At 45.9% G+C, this 22,140-nt stretch overlaps 1 protein-coding gene across 1 annotated transcript; it reads right to left on the bottom strand.

Annotated features, from left to right (window-relative positions):
* Nucleotides 1–408: 408 nt before the first annotated feature.
* Nucleotides 409–22,088, bottom strand: Rab35 (RAS oncogene family member Rab35). The gene is made up of 7 exons (XM_077678118.1): nt 21,927–22,088; nt 15,818–15,868; nt 15,283–15,406; nt 11,104–11,228; nt 8,261–8,385; nt 4,100–4,287; nt 409–2,611 (listed from the first exon to the last, which is right to left on the bottom strand). The coding sequence occupies exons 1-6, from the start codon at nt 21,976–21,978 to the stop codon at nt 4,162–4,164; spliced, it is 603 nt and encodes a 200-aa protein (XP_077534244.1). The 5' UTR covers nt 21,979–22,088; the 3' UTR covers nt 409–2,611; nt 4,100–4,161.
* Between the last annotated feature and the right edge of the window lie 52 nt (nt 22,089–22,140).

Below are 22,140 nucleotides of genomic sequence, written 5' to 3'. Positions count from 1 at the left end.
GGATTTTGCTGGCCTCAGCCAATCGCAACAAGCTGCCCATAATACATTATAGGTTCAGTGCGGGAAAAGTAGCTGGCAAGTCGCATGACTATCCCCCTGTTCTCATGATATAGCTGACTTGAGTAAAGTTTACGTTAGAAGTGGTGTCAGTGCTATTCTAACGAGGCAGTCCTTCAAATGAACTAAAGTTGATTTGTCTTCACGCCCCCTTCTCCATGGACATTACTGAGTATTTTAAACATCCTATTTTAAGTGAACCTAACATAACAGAGGGCAGTGTAAAACGCACCCTGACACTCTGCAATGCTTGAATGGCTTCATATGCATTAAATGCTGTCCAAGTGAGGAACAAGTTGCGCAGTTCGCTTAGACGACAGGGCACCTCCACTGCAATAAGGCCATTACGGACCACATCAATACGTGATTCAATCTGTTTATTTTGCACTGTAAAATTTCAAGTACGGTAGGCGTATTTATTTTCTCTTTGTATCATCTTCCCGTAGCGGCACAAGCACTCACACTTTGCATGGGATACAACATGGGGCTCTCCTCCGGGTGGTGTTCAAAACACAGAAAGGAAACAAATGGCCATGTACAACTTTATATAAGCAAAACGATACACAATCTACCTTACGTTCCCCCCCTTTCGTGTCCGTGTAGAACACACCCCATACAACACACAGGCTGTGTGAAACCAACATCCCGCACAAGGCAGCATTTGCCATTTCCTGACAAATCATCATCATCATTGTGCTGCAACACTCATGACTTTGGAAAATATAAGCGTAAACAATATTATACGAAAAAAAAAATACCTACGCCAGATTTCACCTACATTAAAAAAAAACACCACCTACATTACGTGCCATGCCCTCTCTCACGAAGGGCAATGCCACGTGAGTAAAACTTCACGTGTGAGCCCTATTTCAATCATAGTAAGGCAAACCGGTCAAAACTATGCAAAAAACGCAATGTGTTCAACAATAACACAACAAAAACACACGCTACGAAACTACATTATGGTACACTCCGCCGCAGCACTATTCATCCAGGTGTGGCCCCCGCGTGCCAGAAAAAAAAAACAAGAAATGTGCTACGCAGCTCAAAATGATCAGTGTGACCGGCATGAACCAGGACATACGGCAGAACAACACTCGTTTCTGATTATTCTGCCCGCACAAAGAAGGAGTATGCGTCGAGGAAAGGAAGCTTCACTTCCTGTTCTGATGACGGGGCCTTCACGGAACCCCCCTGCCTCTGTCGTACGAGGCGCTCAATTCTTTTTTTTTCTACAGACAACCGCCGCTCGGAGCATAACACCGTGCGAGGTACGTTTGCATATTCGTTTGCCAAATAAATGCTATATATACGCAGCAAAAGATAAGAAATTTACACCATCCTGCAGCAATAACGGCAGTAATACACGATGCGAGTGATGGGTGTGACGAGGTGCAGACATGCAAATATGTAAGAAAAAAAAAGAAGCACTCTTAAAAAACGCACAAAAAAAAAAAAGAGATTGCGTAAAAGAAAAAGCACTGCACACAGTCATGGGTGAACGCGGCATTTGGTGACTAAGATTGACCCAAACAAAGCAAAAATAGCACGAGCCTCCTTCAGCTGTTAGCATCGCAGTTTCAAAGCTCTCGTTGGTTCTGAAGCGACAAGGCTGCTTCTACTTCTCAGCTGGCACATTTTGACAGCTAAAGCTTCATTGAGTGCAAAGGGAGGCAAACAAAAACAATCAATCAAGACTGCAAACAGCACTAGAGAAGAAAAATTAATCTGTGGAGCTAGACGCAAGAACTGCACGCTTGCATTTCCATGAGCTCCCTGAAGGGGTAACTTGCGAGGACAAAAAAAAAAAAAAAGGACGACAAGGTGGACAGCAGAAACGACAAGCCATACTACAATAGTTCCGTCCGATCTTTTCCCCGCCCACAAGTCCGTCCATGTCGCCAATTTCATGTGCGCCAATGCTTCCTCGAGAGCAGAGATGCTCAGCTACGCGGCACGGCGCAGCAGATAACACTCACATACCACCACCCTGGTCACAACGCATGGTGCAACTCAGCCGACCAGTGCCCGCTCGTTCCTCCTCCCTTTCCCGCTATTTCCCCCTATGTACACTGAGCCAAGTCACGTAGCATTTGACGAACCACCGCTCGCACAGAGCGCACACCAAAAGCCAGCAGCCCTCGCCGGCGCAGCAAGTAGCAAGTGCACAGCTTGAAGGACGACAATCGCAGCTGCAGCAGCAATAGTACAAATAGAAAAAGAAACCGGGCGAGACGCACGTCTTCACACACAAGCAAGGCCGGGGCAAAGCGGAGAGCAGCACCCTGCAGCGCTGCACACCGGAGCCTTCTCCAGGACTGGCACAACGTCTGCACTCAGAGGCAAGACAGAGAAATCAGCAGGCAGTGCCAAAGGAGAAGAAGAACGAGGAGGGGATGAGAGAGGGGGGATGAGGGAGGAGGGAAAAGTGAGCACCGACAACGACGACAGGTCTCTCTTCAGCACTGGGTGCAGCTCTCGGTAGAAGCCCCAGAAGGAATGAGCCTCCGCCTCCTCCTTCTCCTCCTCTTTCCTTCCAAATGTACAAATATACCTGCGTAGCAAAGCACATCGACAAAGAGGTCAGCGGTCCGCTACTGCACTACTGCGAGAGAGAATCGGCACGGTCTGTCGGGGCTGTTAGTTCTCGGCTGCGGTACATCACGTTCAAACGGTGCATATAGAAAAAAAAACAAATCACCCCTCGGCACACAGCTTCAAGCTGGCCTTTGCGTGCAGACTTCCCCGCAACGTGATGAAACTTGAGATAAACGTCCCATGCGTAATCAACGGAGGAGGCATACAGGCAAAAGATGCAAGCCCTAAGATGTTTCAGCATACAAAATTGGTTCTCAGCCGCATGTTTGAAGGGACACGAATGGGTCAATTATGTTTCAACTGAAAGATGGCACGTTTAACAGCTGTCTCAGCGTTTGTTCGGTGACCACAGATGCCTTGTTTGCTGAGAAATCAATAATCAAGGGCCGCACTTCTCTCTCCTCTCCCATTTCCTTCCCATTCTTTTTGTGCCATAAAGTGCTCAGAGCCAGCCAGGGCCCTCTTCTCGACCTAACCTGATCCTCGCCATCATCGTAAGTGCCTGCTCCAATTGGCTTTCACTTTTGTCGTATGGATCACAAGCCAATCAGAAGGGAGTTGTTTTTCGAAACCATCTTGGTATGGCGGCATCAAGGCAAAGTTGGTCATCAAGCTCCGTCTGCCCTCTATAAGCGAGGCTGATTTATACAGTAAAAGCTCGTTAATTTGACACCCGTTAATTCAGAAATTCGGATAATTCGGACGGCTCTATTGGTCCCGGCCAAAGCACATGTTAGTCTATGGGACCAAACCTTCGTTATTTCGTCAGAATGCGGCCCCGCACCGCTTAATTCGGACAAATGTTTACGGCTGCCGCTTCACAAAAGTGTGGTAAATTTGCAGCACTGGAACCACTGGAGTGAAACAGAAACCTGAGAGGCATCGCCATCGTCATCAACCACGATTCTGACGAAGAGTCATGCGAGGAGGTGCAGTCACGACCTCATCGCTGCGAGGAGGTGCAGTCACGACCTCATCGCACCTCACGAGAAGTCTCTGAGGCGCTTTTGATATTGGAGGACGTTTGTCTGAGTAGTTCCGACAGTTTGTGTGCTGTTGGCCACTTGTAAGAGTTAAGAAAAATTGTAATGTCAGCCGGAATCTGCGCGAAAAGGCAGACAACTATTACAAAATACTTCAGCAAATAAAGGTATGCTTCTCAAACGTGATTTTAATGTTGTTTTTCCTATTCATTCATTAATTCGGCATTCGGATAATTCGGACATTTTTCCCGGTCCCGTGAGATCCGAATTAACAAGCTTTTACTGTAGTAGCAACACCCTGCAGTTGCCACATGTCGTCTCTCGAGATGACAAAGAAGCGTTGCAGAGGAGGCACACAGCCATATGTCGAGCACGTAGGGCCACCGCCTAACTGGTTCTCACAACATGCTAGACACGCGCACCAGTGTACAGTGTAGGGCGGCACAGTTCGCACCACTCACCGGCAACGCCAGTTGCTCGGAGAAGGTAAGCAGTGCGGTGGGAGGTGGGGGGGGGCCGCCAATCAGCAGCACTGCTTCTTCTTCTTGTGGCCACCAGCCTTTAAATGGAGCTTGTCCTCGGGGGCCTGCTGCCGCTCCTTCTGCTCCTTCTTGCTCTTGAGCACCATCCGCGTGATGGCATTGAACATCTGTCGTAGGTGGAGAGAGGAGCGCACCTTCGCGTTGCAGCCAAGGTATTGTGCACAACCACAGTTCAGGGGTTCCAAGAACTCAAATGCCCAGTTGACGCTCGATTCCACTGAACTTGATTTCGTACATTTTTACGTGAAAAAGTTACAAAGATTTACAAGCAGCTAGAAAAAAATAAATATTTTCAATCACCAAAGTATTAAAAACAATCCAAATTATAACTAACAGAAGATCTTGACGCTTTTCGTCTTACAAAACGATGCACACTTTTTATATCAGTTTCAGCACAGTGGGCACCAACCAAAGCAGTCCCGGGAGCAGGCAGAGGTGCCTTTTGCAGCAGGCATAGACCAGCCAGAAAGGCCTTTCAGAGCAGGTTTGGAGCAGATGTAACACCATTTCACAGGATTATGGGGACTCCCTAACCTCCCTACAGGCGGCTGTGCCAGCCCCCTGCCAATTAAGTTTATTGTATCTGTCATATCAGGCAATCTACCATGCACTAGAACCAACTCTGAACCAGGAACACAATTCTTGTACTATATCTGGAGCATTACAACATGAAGGAGTTATCTATGTAGCTTCAACCCCAGCGACATCACCGTTCAAAGTACAAACGCCGCACGAGTGTCGAAAGAGATCAGATAACAGGCCTTGCTTCGTGTCCGGTATTCGGCTGTATTAAAGGGGCACTGACACAAAATTTTGAAGGCGAGATAACTTCGGAGATAGATTGGTGTGAACACATATATATCATCTGCAAAATATCAGCGGCGAATACAGCCTAGAACATATTTAAAATCAATTTCAAAGTGTGCGAAACGCAACGGAGCAGCCAGCAGAGGACCACACGCAATCGACATCCCGCGGATATTTTGTAAATATACAACATCCAAACCCGTCACAAGTTTGTGTTTGCCGCTTCCGCACTGCCGGCGTTTTTGGTCGGCTCGCCCGGCTCGCCGCTCCAATTGGAGGGCCGGAGGGCGGAGCTTCTGCTCTCGAGAACGAACAATCCGATCGTTGGCGGCGGAGGCGCTGCGATTTCGTCAGCTCATTGGGCAGCTGGCCGCAACCAAAGTTCTACAGCGATTCCAAGCACTCTGTTTCTATTACTTTTTATTTACATTGGACGCGAAAACGCGCCGGAGACACGAAAAGCCCACTGAGTGAGCCGCACGGTCGCTGTGCAGGCGGCGGCCACGGCCGCGAAGTGGCCCAGGCCGGCGCAGGTAGCTGGAGTGATAGCTTGTTACCGCAGCACGAAATTGTACCCAAGTCCCAATCGGCAGCTTATATGAGAAAGGTGTTAATGATGCATTGGCGGGTTGCATTAAAAATTGTCATCTGCACCTCTTACGAAAGCGGCAATTGAATATCCGCCGCAGTGCTAAGCTGAACACATCTGTAGGCGGACCTGTAGGCAGACCGGCCGGCTGCTCCCAGCGCGCGTCTTGCCACCCACTGTCTCGAGCGTCACGCGTCGTTCTTTAGCCGCGGTAGCTTTTACACTCGCAGCGCCTGCGTCACGTCCACGGTCGCGTTTTAATTAAGCGGCTCATGGGATCAGTACGTGGGGGCATTCGCAGAAACTGCCGGCGATGCGGATTCGACAGGGCTACGGTAGCTCTGCTCCGTGATATCCCTCCGACGGTCACGTGGTCAGCTTTGTTCGCACAAAATCCATCGGTTCGCGGCACCCGCTGAAACCGAAACTGCAACTGGCTGCATTGAAAATGCCTCTAATTAAACAACCATCGCACGCTGAAGCAAATGAGGTTCCTACAGGTGATAAGTAGGTCACTAGCTACTTATCGCAACAAAAAAAACAAGATGCAAAATTTTTGTGTCAGTGCCCCTGTAATAAGCGCTGCATTCCGTGAAACAAGGCCTATGCTTGCATTTTTTTTTCTACCAAACAGGAGTTGCAGTGCGTGCGAAGTTCAACATAGCTTTGCCTTTGCCCGTCACGGGGTTGTGAGAGTCGACGAACGTACGGCGTTGACAATGTAACTAGAGCATGTTAGAATGTTAAACCATTCTCCACATACGCAAAGCTAACCCAAAAGTTCTCAGGCGGAAATGAGTAATCACCTCACAACAAAAGTGAATCCAATTAACAAGCGAGGGCAAAGCGTCGAAGACCCTGTTTGTTCAATACATGAAGGCAATGGCAAGTTGAGGGTCGCAAAATCACCAAAAATGGTCAAATAAATTGAACTTCACCTCCGCTAAATGAGAACCGTTCGTGCGAATATCATTCTACCTGTTTGCGAAGAGACACGAGAACATTTTACTTTTCGTTAATTTTATCTTACATTTATTGTGGTGCAGTGGCCGGCTTCGGCAAACAAAACTGTGAAAATGCGACACAAACAAATCTAAATCTAAACAGAAGGCGGAAAAGGTGCATGGTGCCTGCAGCATTACGGCTAAGCCAAAACCAACTTCCCGAGCCACTTATAGCCTTAGCGAAACCAAAGCCGTAACCACCTTGATGAAACCAATAACGTGACGTTTCAGCCAAATTTTCACGCACAGGGCATCATGAAGGTCATAGCTCGCGCTTCCATTCGCACACTACGGCGCAGAACGGCACTGATAAACAAGTTCGGCGCTACAGGGCCAGATTGGCGCAAGATGACGCATGTAAACGAGTTTGGAGCTCAATGGCGCAAATAGTGCAGCTGTTCCACCCCTGAAATAATGGAGCAAGCCTTTGTTACACTTGAGTACCGTTATTAGCAGCAAATGAAGTGGGAACAAAAAAAGAGAGAGAAAAAAAAAAAGAAAAGATGTGGCCACATATCTGCCACTCACTCCGTTGCAAATGTCATCGAAAGACAATAGTCTTCCGCTGCCTCTGCCAAGTAAATGCCTCTCTTCACTCCCCAACCCGCCTGTCACAGTCTTCCCCTATGGTATCGCTCCACCTCCGATAATCACGGAAAAGGTTGTCAACTCAATTTTCCCACGTTCCACTGCTCGCACCATCTGCTGGAACCTTCCGTTACTTTTGGACTCAGCACACTTCCACGAGGTCCAGGCTTGTGCGAGCTCTTTTTCATATTTCGGGTAAGAACGTTGTTTTTAATGCGTCTTTTGTTATTTTCTATCATAATAATCAAACAGCCATGTATTACTAATTAAAGAACACTGCAAATACCAGTAATGTTTTGATTTTGTGCCTCAAATATGCCTACTGTTTTCTTTCTGTTAAACAATGTTGACAAATATGAAGTGTGTTTTCAGATTTGTTTGTAAAAGTTTCGCCTATATAAACCTCTTGTTCAAGTATTTTTTCAACTTTGGCCAGAAGGCTGAATCGAGGGCCAGATCAATAGACGTACAAACAGACAGACCAGAATATTTGAATTTAAGTAGCCTGAAAAAGAATATAGTCTTAAAAACCAGGAACCTGAATGTACTGCCTTTCTATTTGTCCCCAAAAATTTTGATAAAGGCACAACTCATTTGCGAAAATCAGCACTGCAGCTGATGTTTATTGAATAAACTTGAGCAAAAAAATTGCTCTGGAAATCATAAACCACGGTGCTCGTAAAACTGGCCTTTAAACGGTTGTCACAATGCTAAGCGTAAGCCTCTTTATGCAACCCAGCCAGACACTTATGGTACCCAGAATGCTTGAAAACCCCATCCAACACTTATCCATACCAGTGCCCCCAGCACAACAAAAAGGAATAAACACGTTTTCACCTACTCCACCAGCACAGAGCTAGTAATCAGAACCCATCCACCAGACAGACATGACTGGTGCCCCATTTGTGATAAGAGGCACGTCATGTTTAGTAGACTGACAGCACTATTCCACACAGAATGCAGTTTTCTTTCATCCTCACATGCATAGAGATAACAGTTGGGACTTTCCCATTCCAGCTGGCTGGTGACACCATGGGTGAAGTGTTTTAGAGAGTGTGTGCCCCTCTAACTTGTGCGACAGCAGAAACTCACCTCTTCGACATTGATGTTTTCCTTGGCGCTGGTCTCGAAAAGCTGGATGCCCATCTGGTCGGCAAAGCGCTGAGCGTCTTCTGTTAGCACCACTTTTCTGCTCGGGTCGTCGTTCTTGTTACCCACTGGAACGGCACAAGGCGCAACAAGCGTTCCCTCAGTGTCAACGCGAAACAGATAGGGCCTGCATTTGCAAGTGCACGTGGGTGTACACACAAATCGATTCGCCCTTTCTCAGCATGCATTGAAATGTGACATTCTCGCACAGCCAATGCAGATATAAGCCATTTGAAATAACTTGCGTCTCTTGGTCACAGATCAATGATGTACAAGAGAAAGAGACAAACCCATGCAACGTACCACTTTCACTCACATAATGCTCACACGTTCTTCGCAAAAAATTGATGTAAAGTTAGGCGGCGTGATAATCATACAAGAAAAACCGAATGTTGCAAGAGATATTACAAAAATTGTGGTTGATGCCTTTTTCATAGGAATCGGAAAAACACGAAAGTGAAAGGGGCCTTCACAGGAGCAGTTTAATGTTGAAGGAACCTCCTTCATGTGCGAAGGGTTCACGAGCCTGACCCCGCCAGACGAAGTGATGCCGACACACAAGAAACAAACAAAACAAAAAAAAAAAAAACAGCGGAGGGTGCCGCAATTCACGCACGTCCCCCCGTACACGAAGGCGCTAGCATCGAGGCGCCAACTGTCGGCGCTCATTAGCGTCATGATGCGTTACTTTGCTTCGCCTCTCCTAGACGGCAGCACCATCTGAATGAGTCATAGGGAAGGACATAGGCGCGTTTGTAGGGCTGCTCACGTCCCTGTTCATAGTGCAGTGGGAAGAGTGCCATGTACCTCCCATTGTGGCGAGAGGCGAGAGAGTTCGTGGGCTCGAATCCAGGCGCTGCCGCATCAATGGTGCTTCTTCTGGCGACGTCACTATCGTGATGGATATGACGTCCCCGAGATCTTGGTGTACCCGGGCATAAAACACTTTCGCGTTAAAAGATTGCCAGGGTGCTTAGAACTTCCCAAGAACGTGAAGGGAAAGCCTATATGGACTTCCTCCTGATCTGCTGTTTAACTTTCCAGCCACACCTGCCCCCACGTCACCAGCCCCCTGGACAGCACCCTCCAAGCTCAGTATCTCGCTCGCCATCACCAGGAGCCCTGTTTGCCTCCACAAACACGTTCATGTCTCACAGCAGCTCCTATTGCACGTGTGGCAGTGGGGTACCTTCCTTCGGCCCTGCTGTTTTCCTTTCGTGGCACATAACCCTCAACTTGTGCGCACGTTTCTTGCAACTCACAATGCGTGTGCTTGAAACAAAGATCTAAAGCCTTCGCCTTGAAAATTTTAATAGGCTCTGAACCTATCAAAATTTTTCTGCCAGCTACAGTAGAAAAAAAAATTTTTGCTCCAAACAGGACTTACCCTTGCAATAAGTTCGACATAAGCATGAAGCGCAAAAGCCTCCATTTCCAGAGGCTAGCCAAACCCCAACGTCTCGGCCTAGTTAGTAGTGGCTTAACTACTGCTGGCGAAATGTCCACCGCCCCCAGTGAGTGCAAAAATCGCATGGCCTACCTGTTGCTGGTACAGCAACAATTTTGTGCCTGAAGCCCTCTCTCCTTGTCATTACACAAGTCTGGACGACCAACCTGGTGCATCTGTGTGTGCGGAGAGCGCTGATGTACTCCAGAAGTGCTGCTTCGACGCGCGGAAAATTACTGGCTTTCTGCCCATGGAACGCCTGGAGCATTTTGTCTGCAGCTTCTTGTGATCTTGCCAGTAGCAGGCTACAAAATTTGGAGATGCTCAAGTGTCCACCAGTGGTGTGGTTGGTGTGCTCCAAACTGAATGGCTTCTAGCTTTTAAGGCAGCTGTGTAGCTAGTGGTGCAGCAGTGGAACATACGCAGCTTAAAAGGGACAAACAATGCCAATGAGCGACTTTCAAAAATGGCTGCACGACACAATAGATGCAGTGCATCTCCACCAGAAATGCCTCCCATCACTTCTCCACCCCTTCTGATGCTTGCGGGCATAAATCGTTTGCGTACCATTTAAAAGATGGTGTTCAGCTGCCATACACTGCCATTATCATTAATTCTCAGAAGAAAATGACTCTTGTGACACCAATTTCGGGGCTGCAATTAGTATTACGCAAGGGGAAAAGAAATCTTCGTCTTTGAAAGGCCAGAGGGTCAGAAGTGTTAGGCGAGTGTGGGCACCATGCAAATAAAAACGGTATACAGTTTCAGATTAATTTTTTTAGTCTTGAAGTGGCCCAGAAAACACTCCAAATAATAGACGTAATAAAAACTATGTTCATCAAAGCACTGACACTTCGAAGGGCCCTTTTAAAAGTCTAAAAAACTATGTTCAGCAAAGCATTGACACTTCAAAAGGCCCTTCTAAATTTCAGAAATAATGAACAAGTCCGAATGCAAAGAATTGCCCGGTGACTCTATTTATATATGTGCATGACTAAAAAAGAATGAAGGGCTACTGCTTTGCCCACCAAGTTTGAGCCCAGAGTGCCAGCACAGAGACTGCAACGCGCAGATCGAAGCCCAGCTGTGACACTGCCTGACACGCAGGGGCAGCTCACTAAATATCTGTGACCCAAGAGAATGTGCAGGAACTGTGTGTCCAGCTGTGATTCAGCGCGTGTAGTGAGAAAAAAGAATAAAGGGGGGAAAGCAATGACTGCCAGTGGATTATCTGACGGCTTCTCAAGCTACCTTGCCTTCAAAAACATTGTTTCAAAGCAAACAATTCATCCTACCTGCTCAATGACATCACCTCGATAGCGTACCGTTCCACACGTACCTAGGATCCTATTGACGACGTCGCAGTTCTGGTCAATCTCGTGTAGCCAGCGCTTGACATTGGCGAAGGACTCCCCGTTTGTGACATCGTAGACCACCACCACTCCGTGGGTGCCCCGGTAATACCTGGGCACGAAGCCGGAAACACAAAGTCAGGAAAAGACCGTCGCTACAAATAACATGTCAAGCCATTGTTTTTCAAACAGTATGAACATGTGGACAGTTTCTAAAATGAGCACAATAAGTTTCATAAATTGGATTGAGATTAACAGCAAATTGCCAGTATTCTCAACCTGGTGCGTACATTCGTCCCCGAGGCACGAAGCCTGAACTCTGAGAGAGCAAAATCCCTGCTACTTGCACTATGAACAACCTGAATGGATGCTAAAAAAGCAAGCATAAAGTATTGCATGCATTCAAGAGCTTGTTACGTCAAAAAGCGCAAGGCACGTCAGCAATGATCTAATTTACCATTGCACTGCCTCATTCTCCCGAAGAAAAATAAAAATAAATAGTTTCACTGGGTAAGCCATAAACATTTTGTTCGAACTAAATTTAATGATAACCGACTGCTGCTGTAGAAAGTGCCATAGCTTTGCCATGATCCCAGGACATGCTGCCTTACCAATAAAGCTTTAAGGGGGGTCATTGCCCTTAAAACAGCTTGCTTTAATTGTTAAATAAAATCCGTGAAACTTGGCAGTCTTGCTGCTTTTTTCCCACTGATTTCAAAAATGTCATTATTTTTTTAGTAAGTCAATTAGTTCCCAAGATAATTACAGATAATTAGCCATTTTGGGGGGAACAATAGACAGAACAGAGTCATAAAACTGTAATCTTTATGTCTGCCAATACTATGAACCCTAGTGACTGCAATGAAAGAATCAGTTTCTTGATGCACCGTTTGGAACTAATTTTACACCTCATTAAACCTTGGTGGCACCAGTGGCAAGGAACCATTCCGAATGCCCATTTCAAACATCAAAGTTTAATGAGCTGCAAAATTAGTTCCAAGCCGTGCATCAAAAAACCGCTTCTCTTCTCTAAAAAAACCATTGCAGCAACTCCTGAAGGGGAATTGTTGGATAAATGTGTAAGCGGTTATGCTGTACACGAGATCCCATTGAGGTTGGAGACCACATGACTGTCCACAGCCAATAGCATTACTGGGAAAACCTTTTTTTTTTTTTTGGGGGGGGGGGGGGGGGGGGGGGGGAATATAAGTGGTCTGACTCTGACATCAATATATGAATGCCCTATGGCTATTATTAAATGCCTCCATAAAATCTCATGTATTCCCATGGAGCGCTATACACTGAGCACCTGTAAAGTGGGGAAGGCATTTTTTTGGGGTAAATATGTACGGGGTTGTATAAGAAATTATAAAGGCCGCAGGGCCCATTATCAGCATTTTCTTAAGTGGCGAAAGTGTGACGCATCAAGTGTTACAAAGGGAGTTCCTCGTTAAGTCCACATAAAGATGCTTAATGAAGCATTTAAAGTATTTATGGTAGCAAGATGGGGCTGCAGTCTGGAAGGCAATTTTCTTGACAAAATGAAAACGTACCGAAGACAAATTTAGCAGTGGTTTACAAATCAAGGCCAAATATATCACCGCAGTGAAACATTTGATCATAACACAAAACTTGAGTTACTTCAATGACTTCCACAGATGGCCGATAGTAGAGATAGTGTAAAAATTACCAGTCCTCCCCACTTCAGTCTGCAGCAATGCCTCAGCAATGCCATCCATAACTACAAACAGAAATGGTTCTCAGTCCTAACTTCCTTGGAGCCTGCACAAATGCAACAATTTCATTTCCTATCTGTTTGGTGTTAAAATATGCTGTGCCTGGGCACAGCTTGTTGCACCAAGGATGCCGTTGAACAATATTATTTGTGTTCAAAATAAAACTAAAATTCACGAACGTCACAAAAAACCCATTTTTTTTCTCCCAGTTCAAAACTTCTGAAATATTACCCAATTTATTTTGTGCTAATTTGCAAATTGTCAAAATTACAGAACCTAAAACGAGAATTGATGATTAACCTATTCTCTTCCCCATTCCTTGTTTTAAATCTGCTTTAATAGCTACTAACTAACGTATTTGCACGATTCTAATGCACCCCTGATTGTAACGCGCAGTTAAGTTCACGTACGGAAATTCGAAACACTATTATGACACCAATTCTACTGCGCAGATGTAAAAGACCTGACACCACGTACCCGGCAGAAGACATTTTATTTAATGTGTGCAACTAACAGAAAAAAATCCCTTGTGCTTCATTAACTTGCTTATCCAGCTTTTGCTGGCACTAAAGCTGGAGAGGAAAACCTCGAAAGTGTTTGGAATTTCGAGTGCCTTGAAATTTAGGACATGATTGGCTGTTGGTTCATTCATTGCTAATCTATGATTTTCACCTTGGAGTCTTCAAGTTCTTGAAAACATTAGCGCTCGGGGCCAGTGAGCCCTTGCATGAAAATACGGCTCCGCTTTGTTTACGCCAATCATGCATTCAGGTCTCTGGGGTGCCCAGTGTTCATGGTGCTGCCCAGTTCTCCTCGCTGTGGACAGGTAATTGAAATTACCTTGCGCTTGCTGCACGCTTCATTGTGGTACCTGTTAGGAGCCATGACAACTGAAACGAGGTGCTAACTGCAGCAACAGCAATATGTGCAACAGCTGACCAAGGTATGCCCACTGAATAATGGGGCGCCAAAATTTACTCACGCAATGTTGATGGATTGTTTATACAGTAGGCTCGCGATCATTCAAACTCTGATAATTCGTACTTTCGGTTAATTCAAACACAATTCAAATTTTTGGTTGGCCCGCTATCCTTTCAATGTACCGTATTTTTGCGCGTATAACCTGCACCAAAAATGTGAAAATTTCAGTGGCAAAGTAGGGGTGCGGACAGTACGCGGGGTTTTTCCTTTAGTGCAGCTTCACGGCAATGCGCGTTGTGCCGTGAAGCTCCTGCGCAGTAACACTGACTAAGCCTTCCATAGCTCCGTGCATTGTGACGTTTGCCTTGCAGTAAGTGTATTATACTTGCTAAATATACGTTTTTTCTACATAGTATGTGATGTGCTGCTTGGCCAGTAGCTTTGGTGCTGCCTTTCCTGTGTCAAATGTGCGGGCAAAACACGAGGATTTTTTTTTTTCTTTTCCGGCGGCCTGAAAGTGGGGGTGCGGATTATATGCAGTATGTAAAATCCGCTTAATTCAAACTTCATCATTTGGTTAATTCGTACTTTTTACGTGTCCGTATTCGAAAATATATGCCGCTTTCCTGCAACTATTTGAAAATTTGCGTGCTTATATAATCATAACAGTCGAAAAATTAAAAATAAGCACCTCAAGCCTTCAGAGAAAAGGGCGTTGCTAGTAAACAAACGTTTGAAACGAAGCACAAGTAAGGTAGACTGTGATGTTTCTCAACTTTCTAGCCTTATTTACCGTTTTCACGATGCGAATTAGAAACCAAAACAACGAACAGGCCTCAAAAAATGTCTAAACATGATTGACTGCCTACACTTGTTGAAGCGGTCAAAACCACACGGGCCACTGTCGCAAAAACAAAAGGAAACACTCACAATCACGCATTCGCGTGTCGCGTGTCAGCAAAAAAAGAAAAAGAAAAACGACACGGCGGTTACAAAAGTGACACGCACGGCATTCAGCTCGTGAACCTTACGCCTCCGCTTTCTGTTTATTTTGTGCAGTTTGGGTTTAAAAACGCTTAGAAATGTAAACAATGTGACTAAAATCAATGCCTAATCATAATGTGCGCTGTCACCTAGCCCAGAGTCACATATATGAGAACTTCCGACAATTCAAACTTCGGATAATTCAAACAAAATCCTGGGGTCTCTTCGAGTTTGAATTATCGCGAGTCGACTGTAATTGGATTGAGCCCGATTTTGGTAGGAGTTTGTGTTTATGGCAACGCTGCCGGTTTCTGTTTTGAGCCTGATTGTAACGCGCGCACAAATTTGAAGGCTACCTTTAGAAAAAAAAAAGGGTGCACATTAAAATTGTGCAAATGCGGTACTACCGAAGCCCGTCAAAGTTACCGCACCTCCCTTACACTGCCTACCCACTAATTTACACGACTATGTTCCCCCATCGTGTCGAAGCGTTTCCGGCACTGCGGCTGCCCCGTTGCCACTCACGTGGACGTGATGGTGCGGAAGCGCTCCTGGCCGGCTGTGTCCCAGATCTGTAGTTTCACACGCTCACCGTCCACTTCCAAGGTGCGGATCTTAAAGTCCACCCCAATGGTGGTGATGTAGTTGCCTGCAATTGAGGTGCAGCCGGATATATATACGCCTCATTCGGCGAGTGTCACCACAAAAGGCCACCTTCCCCCCGGGCATACCATGCCAAGAAGCAAGCACAAAAGCTAGGCACCCGGGAAAACAACCTCAACCACGTGCAATTCGAGGCGATAACAAGCCTGAATAATACAACTTCAACTGCCAAACGAAAGCAGCTTCAACCCATCCCTCGTAGAATTGAACCAAGAAAAAAATGGCTTTCAATTTTTGTGTGAGAACCGTTAAGCACACACCAAACTATGAATGTAACGGGGCACATATTGGCGAGTGCTACTTACTGCTGTTGCACTGAATGTACTAGCAAAAGAAAAACAAAGAAGAAAAGAATCTTGGTTAAAAGCTGTGAGAATCCTTTTGCGAGGTGGCTTACCTGTGAAAGTGTTGTCGGCAAACCTCAGTAACAAGCTGCTCTTACCAACACCTGCAATGACAAAGGAAAGAAACACGCTGCTTAAGAGAGCCATCGAGAATTTTTTTAATAGACAAGTTATGCTCTGGTTATAAAGCCGCTGATTAAACTAAATATATGCATAAGGAGCTGGGGTATATGCATTTGCTCAACATATATGCACACACACAAACACAGGATTTAGTTTTTAGATTTATTACATTTTCATCCATTAATATTTTGTAAATTGCAAACAACAACAAGAAATTGTGTTTTGAATAATGTTTTTCCTAATTTGGCATTTTAATTTCGCAAACCAGAAAATATTATTTGTTGTTACTAATATTTTCTAACATGTGCAAAGTTTTAATGCAGGTGATGTATGCAAAAGAACTGAACAGTGTTTGCAATCCGGGCCGTGGAAAACGCACAGTCTTTGCAGGCATTTTAAAGCCATCATATTTGTCTCACTGCAATCAAAATCTGCTTCAATTTTTAATTAAGAGTAACATCAGAGTGCCATTTGCAGTGGGCCGGTGGGAGCACATCCGACGATTTTAACGCGTGTCTTTACTTCCTAAGTTACTCGCTTTAAATCAGCACACGTGACGCTAACTTTCAAACAAACGTTTGTAGGCAACACTGACGCAAACAGGACGTTTTGATGGCCAAATGGCTTACTGTGGTGGCATTTACCACCCTGATAAATCTTGAAAACAGGCGCGGAAATACGTTGACTAAGAAGAGAAATGAATCAACACCAACTCGCCCAACTTGCCATCCTGTCACCGTGACAAGGAGTGACTGCTAAATGTGTTGCCTCCAGTGAATTTTAAGTTTACCAGAAGAGCTTTACATTTGACAGCAGGTCTTTTCGGAATCCCATTTCGGCTAACTGCAAATTTCTAAGGAGGTTCCAAGTATGTGCGTTCAGCTCGTGCTGCCTCGACATGCCTCGCCTCTCAGTTATCACACCCACTGCCCACACACTCAGTGCCACCCCTCTCCACCCACAGCAGCCACTCTGGACATTGCACCCAACCTAGTTGTTTAGCTCTATAACGCTGTGACAAATGCTGCTTCATTCTCACAGCATTCACTGTGCAGGTCTGGTGAAAGTATGCAATAAAGCAGAAACAATTTTTTCTTCTATTGTTCTGTGCAGATACACAATGCTTCCTGTACTTATGTGATAATTTTCAATTGATTATTGGTTATGGGGTTCAATGCGCCGACGGAACGCAGGCGATGAGGCGTGCCGTAGTGGAGGGCTCCGGATTAATTTTGACCACCTGGGGATCTTTAATGTGCGCCGAAATCTCGTACACACGGGCGTTTTTGCATTCAGCCTCCATCAGAAAAGTGGCCACCGTGGCCAGGATCGAATTCACGTCATTGGGCTCAGCTGCACAACGCCATAGCCACTGAGCCATTGCACCGGGTTGCGTGCTAATTTTCAGCAAATGTGAAACTGAGCAAGCTTCTTAAAGAAGTATACATATACATGCACTAGGCAGATGCAAATGACAATGCGCACACGGACACACTGCTTACCGTAGCCGCAACAGTTTGGCTACACAACAATTCCAAGCACTCTGCATGGCCAACTACTCAAAAAGGAATAATGCAAGATGAGATGACCTCAATTTTCAGCCCACTGATCTAGATTCAGAGTCTCTATTAGCTGTGTGTGGGGTGCTCCGAGAATCGTTAATAGAGCCCATTTGTTGCAAATACCTCAGCGCACCGGTACTCAGTCCTCAGTATACCGCTCCGCGACAGCAGTCTTTAGATTTAAAAAAATTATCATGATGAAGTGCCACATATGTTAATTTCGAGCCACCGTAAAGTGGGAGTGTATAAAATACAAAGTACAGCAAGAACGCAGTTCTGTTGTGCGCCCCGTCATGTCACTCACACCATTAAAGGGACACTGAAGTCAAAATACAAGTTGCTCTAGATAAATGAATAACCTCACCGTGAACATGAATATACCAATATTACGCGTAGTTGTTTTTAAACTTGCACCGGAAGTGGTTAAGACGTCTGCAGGGCGTAACGTCTTTCCTGGCTGCCGCTGGTTGACACTACTCGCCCACACTTGGGGCGGCAGTATCGCTTTTCGAGGAAGCGTGTGAGTTACACACGAGAGGTTGGTTCGACGCCAACATTTGTAGGGCCTCAAAAGGACAACATGTTTTTCTTCAACAAAGCGTCAATACCAATCAAAGGTTACACGAAGGAACATTTTGCTTAGTGGTCCGGAGCTGCAATGGATGAGGGAGTTTGGGAAAACACAACTGATTTGAGCGAAACTTAACAAACCACTGGGTATGTGGTACCGTTGCACACGGTTGCTGCTATACCACTATACATCACCGCTACCTCGCTTGCTTCCAGTTTGTAGTGAAGCAAACAGCGGCTGCAGTTGCTGTTTGTGGCACGTTTGATTAGCGATTTCTCAGCAAATAAGGCATGTTTCGGCACAGAATCAACGCTAAAATGGCTATGGGAAGGTCAGACTTTTGTTTTAAACCAATTTTCTGGTTGCCCTCAGTGTCTCTCTACTGACAACCAAACCCGATACCCCTCTTCCGATCCACCAGTACAATAAGAAAAACAGCAGTGCCTGAACTCTCTTTCACCTTGCTGCTGTAGTTCACCTTGTACCGCATTTGCTTGCTCAATACCAAAATCTTCTTCAGGTCCAGACCGCAAAGAATTACATAGAGTAAATGTATGAGTAAAGTGCATTTACATAGAGTAAATGCACAAGTAAAGTGCATTTACATAGAGTAAATGGACTTTAGAGTATTTCATAAAGATTAGACAGAGTAAATGCACAGGTAAAGTGCATAGTGCTTAGAGTAAAATACACGGGTAGAGTAAATACATAGAGTAAATGCATGGGCATTTACTCTACCAAGGTGTAGCTACAGGTAGAAACCTTAAAAGGAATCCAAGAAAAGGTTTGTTCAAGTGAAACTTTGCTTGACTAAAGAAAATTAAAGTCGTGTGACACCAAGAAACTTCAGTCGTTGAAAAGAATGTTGAATCCTAAACTTTACTGTTAGCAAATAGTAGCTTTTATTTTAAATAACTACAACGAAGTGCATGACTGTCTTTTTGACTGCATGATTGTATTCAACGTGCGAGCCGGCTGACGCAGGTTTCATACAGCAAAGCCAAAAAGGTAAATAGTTCAGAGCCAACAAACCACCCAGTGTAATGAATGACATAGTATGCATTTCAAGTAAACAATGAGGCATGAAAGCTGTGCAGCATTCAAACCCCTCAGAATACGAGCCTTAAGACACAATCAGCCACATCTCCAATGATGGAACCCAAGTCATGCCGTATATTACTCGAGTGAAACACACCTGCATCAAGCAGAATAAAGCTAAGCTGGAGAGATGGATTTAAAAAAACACCTGTTTTAACACCAGATTTCCCTTAAGCCGCAGTCGATAAGGTGAGATTCTACTGCATTCTGGTGACATACCTAACCGCCCATCATCACTGAACAGTGTTTAAACCGACATACATTACGCTGAATTTTTTTTTATTCTTTAGCATCAAGCTTGAAAACATATTTGGTTTGTTGTTACTGCTAGGAAATGCTTCCTCCTACTGAAAATTGGCTCAACATTGCCTTGAGCACTGCGACATAAGAGCTGAATTCTAAATTATTGAAAACAAACCAGGCTGGTAAGATGTTTATTAAAAAAAGACAAAGCACAGAGCGCCATCTAGACGCAAAAATGTCGACACAAAGAAGCAAGCACTTTCAGCAAAAACATTTTCATCCAGAGTTGCTCAATGTGTAGCAGACCCGGTGCTTCGCACTGTAGACTAGTACGTTACTTGCAACTTATGCAAATTGCATTGCATACAAGACCCAGCCTGCATCTGCTTTTTGACGAGGTTTCGGCATTCTACATATGTGCCAGCGAGGAAATGAAGCACGGCTCTAAAAATGTTGCAGTTGTGCTCCATGGGAAAGAAAGTTTAAAGCAACCAGTCTGCAGATCTCTGTTCTCTCCTCCATCTCTGGGAGTTTATTTTAACATCCTTAAAAGGCGAAAATTCATAACGTGGAGCCCCTCAGTTTATACTGTTTTTACGCACGAAACCCCAAGGTTTCCCACAGCCAACAACTAATATACTAACAATGGCTGCTCTAAAGGCAACGTGCCTTTAGGCAACGTGCATCCTGGCTTTGAGAAAGCAATTTCAATCCCTTGCAACTAACAGCACCACAAAGCATCATAAAGCAAGATGCCTCCTGACCATACTTTTTTGCTCTTCGCAACCACCAGCAGTTTACAAAATTTGCAGGCCATCAGAAACTTCTGGTTTAGCTTAGAGTTTGGAGTCCGGTTCAGCTTAGAGTTCTGGTTTAGCTGGTGGCAGTGTTCACTCAGCCCCCAGCCTTATTCAAGAGACATAAACAAACTTCCGCCTTTGACGTTTGTAATGCACCTTACTAACAACACAGCCTCTCAAAACGTTATCGTGCTGAAAGAGAAAGGCAACATATACACGACACGGCACAATTGGCTGCTTGGAATAACTCCACGGCGGATATCTTCCGCAGCACGCCTGCGTGCTAGTGTACGGAGAATTCCTCTCGAGAGCACAATGAAAAAAGTGGGGCACGTCGAACGGAGCAGCGCGTCGTTAGAAAAAAAAAGGAAAAGAACACGGCAGCGGCCAGAAATGCGCCGCAAAAGGGTTAAACGAGAAGAAAGGGGCTGGGGGAAACGCAGGTAAAGAACGCCGGCGCTGTCATCGTCGTCGATCGCCCCAGTGCGTACGGGAACGCGGACGGCGCGCAGTTGCACAGAGGCAGGGGAGTCAGGCACCCCCGCCGTGCCAGCGTCTGTTGACGCGTTCCCGACGAACGAAGCGCGCTACGTGACCACTGATACTTCCCTGAGTTCACAACTGTTCTGAGTCATGGCCCTCAGAAAGGATGCATGCCGCTAACGCGTGCACTTGCATCACGCTGGCCAGATGACGTCTCTTCCTCTTTGAAGCATTTCACGAGGCACGCTAACAAACCTCCGGCATCGGTCGCGTCATGCGGATCAAGTTTTACTCATAACGCGACAGATAACACGTCGACGCAGCCGACACGGGACCGCCAAACTGTATTTCAAGCACTGGTGATGAAATGCGCTCACGCGGTGTTGAGAAAGTGGTCGTGCATTTTTTACACGCGGCGCGCGCAAATACACTTCCCAGTCGAACGGCACCGGCTCGTGCTTCCCGATGGATCACGCCCATACACACACGCGGCCACTAACCTTCGTTACCCAAACAAACTTTGCGGTGTAAGCATCCGCTCTCTGACAACCGAACGAAACACGAGCGATCGCGCAAGTGGTTCGCAACCAACTGTGTTTTTCCCCCTGGGGTTTACACACGCCGCGAGCGTGCGTGCTTTCTGTGATCGCGATGCCGAAACGGTGACAATGTCGCCAAGTCACGGCGCTTAATTGGCCGTTGACAAGGCCGAAACGATTCGAGCGGTCACAGTTCGGAATCGCGTTCGAGGCAATGAACCTGCGCCCGAAGACGCAACACCACCCCCGAAAGCTGGTGCCCCATGCTACCAAGACTGGCACGTCAGTTGGCGATCGCCGTCGTGTATCGACTACTACACTGCGATAGTTACGACAACTTCACCGACCTATGACAGCTCGAGTGCAACACGAGACCGGAAATTAGCGCAGCTATATTAACGATAGCGCACAAGGTGAACACATTAGCGCCTAATGACTCTTCAGCGCAACAGCACGGAGATAAAAATATTCTCCGATTCACCGCTCCCCCGTCGTTCGGCAGCTATCGAGCGTACGGCAAAGTCATCCGCGCTGCGATACGCGATCGTGCAAGACCAATGAACTTGGGAACAGAATCAAAAGAAGCTCTGATCAGTTTCAATTGAGGCTGGCCGAAAGAGCAGAAGTGCACTTTTTCTTTCGCTCGCAGCAAGCGTCACAGCGAATCGGTACGAACTTTGTTCGTCTTTGTAGAAGCGACAGTCGCAGCAACAGCGTGCCAAAAGTTTGCAAAGGCCACTTACCGCTGTCTCCGATTATTAGTAATTTGAATAAATGGTCGTATTCTCTAGCCATTCCTAGGATTCAGGCGTGGGATGCTGAAAAACAATTTCATAAACGACGTCTACACGGGCCAAATGGGCGTACAAGAGCGTTACCACGATAGGAGTGAGGGCGCTGCCGTCGCGTGCACTACGGCTCCGCTTACGGCCGCTTTCCGAACGACTGGCTTTGACT

The sequence above is a fragment of the Haemaphysalis longicornis genome, unplaced genomic scaffold (assembly GCF_048455015.1).
Source record: "Haemaphysalis longicornis isolate Haplotype H1 unplaced genomic scaffold, Haemaphysalis longicornis Haplotype H1 scaffold_7, whole genome shotgun sequence".
Taxonomy (NCBI): domain Eukaryota; kingdom Metazoa; phylum Arthropoda; class Arachnida; order Ixodida; family Ixodidae; genus Haemaphysalis; species Haemaphysalis longicornis.
This window is presented reverse-complemented; position numbering and strand designations above follow the sequence as displayed.

Excerpts from the sequence above, each read along its gene's own strand:
- Rab35 (XM_077678118.1), bottom strand. The coding sequence starts at position 21,978 with ATGGCTAGAGAATACGACCATTTATTCAAATTACTAATAATCGGAGAC. Across the intron at positions 15,407-15,817 it reads TGCCGACAACACTTTCACAG|GCAACTACATCACCACCATT; the intron begins GTAAGCCACCTC and ends CCTCAATTGCAG. Across the intron at positions 8,386-11,103 it reads CGTCGTCAATAGGATCCTAG|TGGGTAACAAGAACGACGAC; the intron begins GTACGTGTGGAA and ends GTGCCGTTCCAG.